Genomic DNA, 12,438 nt, shown 5'->3' on the forward strand with positions numbered 1-12,438 from the left:
TTTGTCAATCTTTCCCCATTTTATTGGGGTTGTGATGATGTGCAGTATGGCATTTACCCCAGCCCAAAAAGCAAACCAGTTCCTAATCTAACCAGTCAAACCAACCTGCTCAGATCAGTATATGATATGACCACGACATGTGTTGCTCATTTGATCCACATTTGATATTTTGATTTACGTTTTTATTTACGTTTTTAGGAGTTCAAAGTGCATTACCACATTCTGAAATTGTACAATATGACTTATTTCAGTCAATGAATTCCCTAACAAATTCCAATTAGAGTATAGTTCTATGTTTTGTGGCATTAATAACATTATAGCGTATGAATCCATGAAATAATATATATCAATAAATAACAGAAGCATATATAAATTGTCCATAAAATAATAATTAAAAGTCTCATAATATATATACATATATCTGCAGCACTGAGACCTTCATTGTTTTCTTCAAATGATCTGAAAATTTAGAATGCTATACAGAAACCGAGATTTGACCTGTGTTTTAAAACATGGTCTGGGTTGGCTGGTTGGTCGAACTGGGGTCAAACTGGGAACCACTCACTTTCTAGGATGAATTGAATGCCACATTTAATAACATAGAAACCGAAATAAAAAAAAAATAAAAATCGAAGGATCAACTCGAACAAAGTTTGACAACTTAATATAAATTTGAAAAACTTTAATCCATTTAGCGTTCATATTTTACACACATAAGGGCTATCATTTAACTTTATAATTTTAATTATGAAGTATACACATTGAAATTTTACTCTTCACTTTTTTTACATATAAGTTACTTGAATTTAAAAATATTGAACTATGTTTTATTTGTTTTATGATGTCTTTAGTCATTTAATTTGTATGAAAATTGTGTAAGACAAACATTTCATAGCATTATAATTACTAGGTATTTTTAAGATTTATTAGTAATTTTTAATTTTTTATATATTTTAAAAAATTTAAATTACAATATAATTATGTTATTGTGTTGATGTTAATTGGTCAAGCCAATCAACTTGATGGGTCTCCAATTTGCTTATTCCATTTCCAAGGCATCATACTTGACATTGACTTTATCAATTTCATTTATTAAATTCATGTCATTTTCCTATCACAATTGAATGAAGGCATAAAAAATATCCTTTTATATTAGGAATAAAATTCATTTAGTCACATAAACTTACCAGCTGATTAACAGTTGACTAACAAAAGGTATGTTGTCAATAAAATTAAATTTTAGGGTTTTTTTTAATTTTTATTTTTAAGAAACATAGGGGTTGGAGTGTCATATTCAGAAAACTTAGGGGATGTTACTAGATTTATCCCTTCATTAAATATCATCTGATATGACCTACTAGTTGATCATGATGAATTTTAGAGTGACCATTAATGATATTTTCCTAGGGACCAGGTCATTTTTATCACAGTTAGGGCCAGTGCTGGCTCCACAACATGTGTGGGAGTATATTGTTAGAGTGTTGTTTTTTACAACTATGTTAAGTAATGCAAATATTTCTTCCTCACTGTTTTGTCTCTTTATTAATTATTGAAATGCTTATTACTTTTTTTTCATTGATTATACTTCATTGTGGATCAAAATTGGACTTGGCCTTTAAGAACTTGGTTTAAAGTGGTTGCACGGCTATTTCACTTTTTTTTGTTCTTTTTTTGGGCGGGGTTTGTGAGAATAAAATTTTTTAGATCATTTTGGCCTAGGTATTATATAGTGGATCACCAAGGAAATAAAATATTACATGATTGCAATAAATAATGGATACTTTTTATTCAATTTTCTTGTATGACGTGCAACATATTTCTAATTGTTGTTGGCAGTGTTATTATTATCATTATTATTCAGCAGTAGTAACGACCATGTAATCACGAAAGTAAAATCTCATCAGCAGGCCAGTGACCCTGGTAGATGTGGCTCCTGATTTGCTTAAAGTCCACATGGTTGTGCAATTTTATAGGTCTATACAAATGCTGGGGGTACCACAGCTTGGCCTGTCCTGACCTGACCTGACGACACTTTAATTTTGATCAAGTTATGTAAATATGATCTAATGATTCCAAATAAACATGATTTGTGTATAATTGGTGTTAGATTTGTTAATATATGCTCTTTCATGTTTTAGGGTCTGGAGTTCTTTGAGGGCCTGATCAGGGGCAGTACCAACATGTGTTGTGTTATTGTAGGGTGTTACCCTGGCCCAGTCTATCCCATGCCCATTTTAATTGTTAAACAATATTTCTTCAGCTCAGAGCTGTCTAAAAAAATAGTGAAAATTATGAATAGCTACCCTTTTAAATGCGTGGCATATTTGTTAAGAGGGGAGAGCTTACCACAAAGGAATACTTTGTTATCATGTTTAGAAGAAAATTATTATGACTTTTTCAGGAATACATACATATATGTGTGTGTGTGTGTGTGTGTATGTATTATATTATATATAAAAATTTTTCCCCTGATTTCTTATTACTGCTTTACATTAGATTGATTACTTTATTTCCTTGCTATGGTATATATCAATTTTCCATTGGACTTTTGTTGTTCAGGCATGGTCTATGGTTTCTAAATTGAATGAGGAGAAAAATTCTGCTATTCAACAAAATCAGAGGCTTCGCCAGGAACTGGTAGGATTTCTGCTGATTATGTTTATGCACTGAATAGCCTTGATCAATTTAACTTTGTTGCATATGCTTAATGTACAAGAACTCATTATTATTTCCACAATATTTTTGTGCGTTTCATCTTGCACCTTTCTTATCTATGATGAGACCCTTCACTGTCTAAAAGCAAGGTAAGTTGAATGCAGTTGGTATCATATTCTGATGTTAAAATTGAATTGCTAACCGACAACATACGTGAAACTTCCTTTTCATCTGAAAGGTAGTTTTTTTGCATATATATGTTGTGTGATTGATTCTTGAACTAGTCATTACAGTAGGGCTCTCCAGGACACAAAATTCTCAGTTTTTTTCCGCATTGTTTTCTCAATTTGAATTTTGAATCTTTTTCTGGTTTAGCATATTATGTGGTCATTTCATGTTCTTGGATTCAATAATTCAATTTTCAGTTGACATTGCAACAAAGCTCTGTTTTCTTCTATGTCAAGTCTTGAATCTCTGGCTTCTTGGAAACAGAGGGTTTTGTGTTTTTGGCATTAGCCTAGATATTCTGCCATGTCCTGTTGAGTTGGGTTGGCATATGAACCAGGATCTGGCATTCTGAAGACATTTCATGTTTGACTTCTCCTGGTTGTAAATATTTGTGTTTCTATGCTGGCTACCAAGCTGAGCAGCCTTAGTTTTGAAGACTTTGGATTTGTGGTAAAACACATCCTCTCATTTTAGATTAGTAAGGGACTGATAAGAAAGTTTCCTGTCAAAAAAGGCTGAATGATAGAAATAAGGAAAAAAAATAGGGAAGAGAAACTCTCTGGCCTTATAGATGGAATCAATATATAAATGTCTTGCAGTGTATATGGGTCAACATCATTTTGTTGTTTTGTGCCATGTTGTAAAACCTAGACTAGGCTAGTTGGTCCAATCAGGTTCAACTGGAAGAGATCCCCAGGTCAGTTTGGTTGACTGCTAAAACCTGAAAATAAAACGAACCGTTGTTGAACTGGAATGAACTGGGGCTAGGCCGCTAGAGGGCTATCAGACTGGTTTATTTATTTATTTAAAAGACAATCTGCTGAACCTCCTTTCCTGCCACTCAACCCTAGCTGTAATGCCTCAGCCTGATTTTCATCTCTGGCATTTTTCTCCATCCCGGTTCGTTGCTGGTAATGTTCTCTCTGTTTCTGCATCTGTCTATCGCAGCCTCTCTCCCTTGATCTGCCTTGCTGTTGCCCCTTCCTTCTCATTGTTTGTTTTTTTAGCGTGCTTCTGTTCCATTTTTCTGTTCTGTGTGGCATCCTACCATTCTCTGATATAAGCAACTGGGTGGGAGCTACCTCCGGCCTCCCCAAAAATTCCGTTGAACCCCTAACCCATTCCCAAATCCTCTCCATGGAAAATTACAAAAGATGGTCTATCCTTTTTGGGGAGCCAGGCAAAGAACCACAGGAGCCAAGCTCGGGTTCTTTCTTGTTGCTTTGTTACAACATTGGGAAACTTGAGGTATTTTTTAACGTGCGGATACTTAAACCAGAAGGTCTATATTCTTCATCCGTTGATCCTACAAGTGTTTTTTCCTTCCCTAAACATATTTATAATTGAATCAAAACATTGTCATTTTCATGCCAACTTGTTTGAGCTATAGATTAGTTATTTGTTAGATGAATCCTTTTAAATTAGTTATATACATATATTCCCGTGCACGCACACACAATGATTGGTTTGGGTTTCAAAACCATGGTTTTGTGTTTCCATGCTTCTCGATTTATACTTGCAGCTCAACTAACTTGTTTATTTTTTGTTCACGGCTGCTCTATCTTGACATGAATTTCTATAAAACAGGAGTTAATGAGAAAAGAAATTAGCAAAAGCCGTGCTGGTGGCTTCTCCTTCATCTTTGTGGTGCTTATTGGCCTACTGGGAATCCTGGTTGGGTACTTGGTTAAGAAGACGTAAGAGTTGCGGTTGGAGTAATCTGCCATTTGTTGTCTGGATACCCAAAGAACGTTAATGGTGTTCCAAAAATTTTTAATTCTAGGAACTTAGGCCCCAACCAGAAAAAAAAAAAATTTAGTGTTTCATTGTGTATTATTTTCCCTTGAATTATTGTCTTGTTTTAGTTTGATGGACTGTTCTTGGATCAAATTTTCCTTGTTTTCAATGACTAGTGGATGGTAAGGCTCAAGCTCTGGAGTTAGTCTAGCGACCGTGCGTGTTTTCCCATATTGCCTTGGAATGTTTTTGATTTGCTAATAGCTGCATCTTCTCGCCTTCGTCTTTTTGCTAATTGGTAGGAAGCATTTCACCCCTCCATGAAAGCTCAACTTGAGTCTTCTCAATTCGAACTAAAAATTTCTAACATGAAAGTTCTAAACTTTAATTATAAAATGAGCACAGATTTCAGTGTTTGGATTTAGGTTTGTATGAATTTTAACAAAATTTAATATTATATTTATTTAAATTCATAGGAATCTAAATTCAATACCTCTCAAACACAGGGCAAAACAATTCTAGTGATCTAAATTCATCCAACCAAGAGATGGAAGATGAACGACTCCGTGATATCTCATGCCTCATTTGTGCCTTCAATGGATTGAACAAGACCTTCCAGAGAAAATGCATTGGAGGGTAAGTGATTTATAGATGAGCCAAAGTTGGTGTTTCCTCATGTACAATGATCTAGTACAACAAATTTTGTTCTCATGTGTTTTTCCCCTAGAAATATTATAATTTTATGAAAATCATTTTACCATCTGTTCTTGTCCCTCTCTTCTCACGATTTTGTGTCAAGAGTTTGTAAACCTCTCTAGTCCAGTGATTACTCATCTTGCATTATATAATGTAATGGTGTTGGACCTAACTTCTATGAGATATTGCCTGCTTTGACCCACTGCTCTTAGAGTTTGTCCTATAAAAGACACATCACATAATTAGAGTCTAAACTATTTTTATAAGTCCAAAACCTCTCGAGTACACATTCAATGTGGGATCATGCTCTCATGATCGATCTCTGATGCACTTGTTGAAGTGGGTTACACCTCTACGTAGGATCCACCCATATGATAGTACCCCCAGGTAGCTTTGATATCAAATGTAACGGTTTTGGGTGCAACTCTAATGAGATATTGTCGCTTTGGTTCACTGGTCTCACGAGTTTGTCCTATAAAATACTTACATAATTGAAGCTTAAACTATTCTTATAAGCTCAAGATTTTTCTAATACACATTCGATATAGGATCATGACACCTTGCACCACCATCGCCACATGCTGCCTTGTGCTGTCCCCACCTTATGCTACAGTAGCTGAACTCAACATCACTTCCCCCCCCTCTCCACGAGTCTAGATCTGCAAAATGTTACTTTCAACATTTGATTAATTTACTAATTACAAATTATTAATGAATTATATAAATATTATAAAATTAATAATATTATTAAAAGAAGTTGACAATAATAATACTTTGCATTAGCAAATAGTAATCACATTACTATTTACTTTATGACAACAGTACATTTTCATGTGTAAAGACTTTTCTATCACTCTGCTTATAGTAATAGATGTAATCTGAACTAAGCAACAATTTTTTTCCCCCCAGTAAAATAAGCATATGTTGTGATGCCTTTTGTACTATTGGGAGGTTTTTCCATGGATTAAAATTCTACCAATTAAATAGAACAAATACAAGATAAGGAAGATTTATAAAGAATGGTTCTAAAATTTGAAACCTAGTAATCATAATATACGACATTAGCATTTTGATTCATACATGTGAGAGGTATGGTGATTTGGTGTGAATCTCAATAATGAGGTTCTTATATCGCTTTAATGGATCCAAATATAAATATAATATCTTGTGGCATTTCTTACACCAAATGCGCTTAACACATGAGAGCATAAACTTCAACCTTTGAATTTGAATTTACACAATTTGTTTTTGATAATTTTGTGTTACCTTTCTTCTAAATGTAGAAATTCAAATTTGAAAATATGTTGTAAAAGTACTAGACATATTGGCGAACTTAAAGTTCAGCTTTGGCCACTATAATATAATATATCTGTGGTTGATGCATTTAGTGACAAATAATTAATTAGAACAATCAAGATGGATAGGAACGGAGATGGATTAGTTTTGTATAAACCTAGTCTTAAGGAGTGACAATGTAATGGGATAATTTTTTTTTTGGGGGGGGGGGTTGATATTGACTTTATATGTATTCTCTATGATTTATATCGAACATCAAATTACTATTGTTGATGCATGTGTGTTGTTCTCTTAGAATATAACAAGTAGCCCTCTTCATCGTTGTATCTCCTTATGATGTGATGTACTTTGCTAATCTATGAATGCTTTCGGTATGAATGCTTCTTGCCTATGTGAACTGTGGCTGTCTGTAATGTTACTTTAATGACTACGAAGTGGTTAAAGCAACTTATGTGATTCTTGTATTTGTAGGCTTGAACATGTAATCAACTGACTCGATTTAGGGAGAACTCTGAATGAGTGTCGTGTGGCCCTTAATTGAGTCATTCTTTAAGGGTCTGTAACAGTTGGTATCTAAGCATAGTGTGTTAGCACCATGAGTGGTAACACGAGAACTTCAAAGTTTGCAAAGACAGAGTGCATTGAAGCGCTGAAGGCAAGAGTGACAGAACTAGAAACCTTGGAGACAAAGCTCATAAAACTTCAAGTGTTTATGGTGAAATCATTAAAAGAGAAATACGTGCCAATAGAGCTTGAGGTTGTCAGAGAAAATAGTAGAGGAATCCTCTATAGTGCATCCAAAGTTGAGGAAAAAAATTGTGGAACTAGAGAAATTTATTCTACATATAAAATCCATAGAGAAAAGGTCAACATAGCTTGAGGCCATCTAGAGGAACATCGAGCAATTGGAAGCCTTTGATAATAGGCTAAAATAGATTGAGGGCGTGTTGCCATCCTTAACATCCCAAGGGGGAGAGTCAATAGAGCTTGAGGCCTTACTACGGGAAATAACTAACAATTTTTACTTGCTTGCATAAAATGGCAAAGAGTTTATTAGTGCTTCGAAAGAAGATTTAAAGGAAATGGACAAGTTCCAAAGCACGATGGACCAATTTTAGAGCAATTTGAAGGAGATGAGTGCCATGTTGAATGCACTGGCACAAATGTCTCGAAGATCGATGATAGATACCATCAAAGGATCTTGAATAGAAGTACCAGAGGCCAAATGTTATAGGGGTGCCTGCGATGCTAAGGGATTGGATAACTTCATTTTTGACCAAGAACACTATTTTAAAGGTTCACAGATTGAAGTGGAAAGGACAAAGTAGACATTACGATAGTATACCTTTACAACGATGCCAATAAGTTGTGGTGGAGAACCAAATGTTAGGACATCCAAAACAATCGATGCATTTTTAATACTCGAGAGGAACTAAAACAAGTTTTGAAAGAACAATTTTACCTGGAAAATGTGGAGGAGATTATGCGTTGCAAGGTGTATAACCTACAATAAAAAAACTCGATAAGGGGTTCTATAGGAGAGTTCGAGGCCTTAATGCTTGACATTAAACGTATGACTGAATCTGATAAACTATTTCATTTCCTCTAAGGACTCAAGACATAGCCAAAGAATGAGCTACGGAGGCAAGGGGTTCATGACTCTACCATTGCATTGATCGAATGGTTAGATGGTTTCTTACAAATTTCTATAAAGAGGAAAAACCTAGCTTCTACCAATAATAAACAAAAGCCTGACAAGATGAATAGACTTGTCAGTGGGTGCAACAACAAGGCACCGAATAATTTTGGAAGAGAGAGAAGGCCCTCCAAAACTAGAGAATCAAGGGGCGATTATATAAGGAGTGGGGAGAACTGACCACTGATTTCTTGTTTCCTCTACATAAGGCCTCATTAGGCAGCTGAATTTCCTGAATAGAAGGCCCTAATCGCCTTGAAAGCCTTTCAAGAGCGAATAGAAACCTCGAAAGTAGACCCAAGGGAGGAATGGGTTATGGTAGGGCCCTTATGGTTGCTTGCCAGATGGGTTTGTGGTTGAAGACAATAAACTTCACAATGGCACCCTCTGATGACTTTGATGTGGTTTTGGGTATGGATTTCCTCAAGATTACTCGATCGGTACCGATCCCTTTTGTCGGTTGCCTTATGATGATGAGAGATACCCCTTATACCATGCTAGTAGCCCAAAGCACTATAAAAGAAAAGAAACTGCTTTTAAACCTCCAATTTAAAAAGGAATTTAAAAGGAGAGAACCTTCATTTGTGATGTTGCTTGTAGATTCAGGCGGTGAAGAACTAGACGTGTGTCCAACGGAGATCAGAGAAGTGTTAGAAGAGTTTAAAGAAGTGATCCTAGAATAGCTTCCTAGGGTTTTACCACCTTGACGTCAGATAAATCATGAAATTGAACTTCACCCTAGAGTAAAACCTTCGGCTTGTGCACCGTATAGAATGGCACCACTTGAGCTAGTTGAACTCTAAAGACAATTGAACAAGCTATTGGAAGCAGGGTTCATTTGGCCATTAAAAACACCTTTTAGAGCCCCTATTTTGTTTTAGAAAAAAAAAAATGGAAGTCTTTGACTTTATATGGATTGTCAAGCTTTCAACAAAGTGACTATTCATAAAAAAAAAAAAAAAAAAAAAAAAAATCCTATTCTCCTAATTGCAAATTTCTTTGACTAGCTGAGTACAACCAAATATTTTACAAAGCCGGACTTTAGAGGTTTGCATACCATCAAGTGCACATTGCCAAAGGGGATGAACCAAAGACAACCTCAGTATGGAGCGTTTGAATTCCTTGTTATGTCTTATGGACTAACAAATTCACCTGCCACTTTTTGTACTTTAATGAATAAGGTTTTTCGAGACTACTTCGAAAAATTTGTAGTCGTCTACCTCAATAATATTATAGTACTTAGTTTGTCTCTAAATGAACACAAAGAACATCTACGTTAAGTATTTTAGAAGCTCGGTGAAAACTAGTTGCACCTAAAAGGAGATTAATGTGCTTTTGCACAGAGATTGATCAAGTTCTTAGGGCACATCATTGAAGAAAGACATATATGAATGGATTCCACTAAGGTTCAAACCATTTATGAGTGGAAACCACCAAGATCTATCAGAGCTACGTTCCTTCCTAGGACTTGCCAACTACTATATAGAAAGTTCATAGAGGGGTATTCTAGAAGAATCGTACCATTAACAGCCCTATTGAAAAATAGGGTCAAGTGGTTGTGGTCAGAAGATTGTCAATATGCTTTTGATGAATTAAAGAAGAAAATTATGGGGGATCTAGTGTTAATTTTTCTCGATTTAATGAAGCCATTCAAAGTATAGGCAAATGCACCTACTTCTGCACTAGGGAGAGTTCTTTAGCAAGAAGGCCATGCAATTGCTTTTGAAAGTCAAAAACTAATAGGTGTTAAGTCGAACAATATGACCCAAGAGAAAGAACTCCTAGTAATGGTAGACTATCTCCAAGTTTGGAGACACTATCTCTTGGGTTCTTGGTATGGTAAAGATGGATAACGTGGCTGCCATGCATTTCTAATCACAACTAGTGCTAACTTTGAAGCAAGCCCGTTGGCAAGAAAAAATAGATGAATTCGATTTCCACTTTAAATACAAGGCGGGGAGAAAAAATCAAGTGGCTGATACTTTGAGCAAAAAATAGAATTGGAAGCTTTGAAGTTTATAAGTCATCTATCGACAAGTAAGGCCATTCTATATATAAAAGGAACTTATAGGTTATGCTTAGGAATAGATCAATAGACCAAGGCATTGAAAAAATTAGTTTAAGAAGGGAAAATATGTCAATTTTGGATGGAAAACGATCTCTTAATAACAAAAGGAAGTTGATTGTATGTACGCAAAGTCAGGAACTTATGGAAGAGATTATTAAAAGAATGTCATGGCACTTTGTGGGCAGGACACCCGAGATGGCGACGAACTCATGCACTAATCACAAAGGGGTATTGTTGGCTACAAATGGAAGATGATGTAGTAGGGTATACAAAAACTTGTTTGATTTGTCAAAAAGACAAGGTGGAGATGAAGAAGACACCAAGATTGTTGGAGCCTTTGCTAGTGTTCATGACCAGACCATGGGAAAGTGTCTCCTTAGATTTCATTCCCTCCTTACTAAAAATGGAGGACTATGGCACAATTTTGGTGGAGATTGATCGGTTCTCAAAGTATGTGACCTTCGTGCCTATTTCAAAGCCATGTTATGCAGAAAAGATAACCTAGTTATTCTTCAAACATGTGGTATGAAGTATTGGGGAGTCTCAAAGAGCCTAATTAGCGATCAAGATGTTAGATTCACTAGTGAATTTTAGAGAGAATTCTTTTGTTAAATGGGATCGAGTCTCAATCTCTCCATAAGCTACCACCTACAAACAGATGACCAAACAGAATGCTTGAATGGGATGTTGGAAGAATATTTACGACATTTTGTAAACACCAATCAGAAAAATTAGGTTTCATTATTAGACACAATGCAATTTTGTTTTAATTCAATGAAATCTTCTGCAACTAATAAAAGTCCTTTTAAGATTGTGACATGTCAACAATGTAGAACATAGAAGTCACTTAGGCTTGGCTTGAAAAAGTTTCAAAGTGCATGAATAAATGAGCAGACCAAGGGCGACGACCATAACAATTTAAAGTTGGGGACTTGGTGCTAGTAAGACTCTTATGACAATATGAAGGCCCAATCATATGATAGAGAAAGTCGGACATGCATCCTATCGACTTGAACAACCAGAATGGATGAAGAGTCATAGGCGGCCATTCCATCTAGTGTTTCACGTTAGCAACTTAAAACCATTCCATGTCGATGAAGAAGACTTGAGCTAACAGAAGTGAAGGAGATTAGCCATTTCCAAGAAGAAGACTACAACCAGATATGTTGATGAGAATATCCTTGTAGATAGAGTCATCAACAAAGAAGGTTGTCATCAACAATAGTACGTGGTAAAGTGGACAGGGTTGGGAGAAGACAAAAGATCTCTAGCATGCCACCCAGAAGATTCAAGATTTCTTGAACTCCAAGATAGTGGTACTAGAATCAGAGGACTGAAAACTTCTTATAGTGAATTGACAAGGATGTTAATAAAATGATTAGGAGAGGATGTTAGGGAGTAGCAATGTAATGGGATATTTTTTTTTTTTGGGGGGGGGGGGGTGTTTATTAACTTTATATGTATTCTTTAGGAACTTATATTGAATATCAAATTACTTGTGTTGATGCATATAGTGTTCTTCTCTTGATTGAATAAAATAAGTAGTCATTTTCATCGTTGTATCTCCTTATGATGGATTGTGATGTATTTCACTAATTTATTAATGCTTTTTGTATGACTATCTCTTGCCTTTGTGAATTGTGGTTGTTTGTAATATTACTTTAATGACTGCCATGTGATTAAAGCGACTTACGTGATGCTTGTGTTTGTAAACTTGAACGTGTAATCGATTGACATGGTTGGGGGAGAGGTTTGAACGAGTGCCGCACATTCCTTACTTGAGTCATTCTTTGAGGGTCTATGTCACCTAGCCTATATGCCTTCGTATATGCTTGAGCATTTGGTTGCTTAAAAGTGAAAATATTCAATTAATGGAAATGATCCATTGAACCGGCCCGAACTTTGGTCCTGTCTATTAATTCAGTTTTAACCGAAAACTTGCCCGGGGATTAATTTGCGTGGCTGCGGGCAATGGATAGCCAGCTTACTCAACCATCAAGCCAGAAGTATCCAAATTCCCCAACGCTATCCATGCCCCTATCAATACTAGCCACTACCCGTG

General features: G+C 35.7%; 1 protein-coding gene across 1 annotated transcript in view; it reads left to right on the forward strand.

Moving 5' to 3' along the window:
- LOC131165966 (vesicle-associated protein 1-3) overlaps positions 1-4,830 on the forward strand; it is a 34,367-nt gene extending 29,537 nt beyond the window's left edge. The window contains exons 7-8 of the mRNA XM_058124157.1: positions 2,560-2,637; positions 4,471-4,830. Of these exons, the coding sequence (XP_057980140.1) occupies positions 2,560-2,637; positions 4,471-4,584 (192 nt within the window). The 3' untranslated portion in view covers positions 4,585-4,830. The remainder of the gene's footprint in view (positions 1-2,559; positions 2,638-4,470) is intronic.
- The last annotated feature ends 7,608 nt before the right edge of the window (positions 4,831-12,438 follow it).

Source organism: Malania oleifera, chromosome 10 (genome assembly GCF_029873635.1).
Source record: "Malania oleifera isolate guangnan ecotype guangnan chromosome 10, ASM2987363v1, whole genome shotgun sequence".
Taxonomy (NCBI): Eukaryota; Viridiplantae; Streptophyta; class Magnoliopsida; order Santalales; family Ximeniaceae; genus Malania; species Malania oleifera.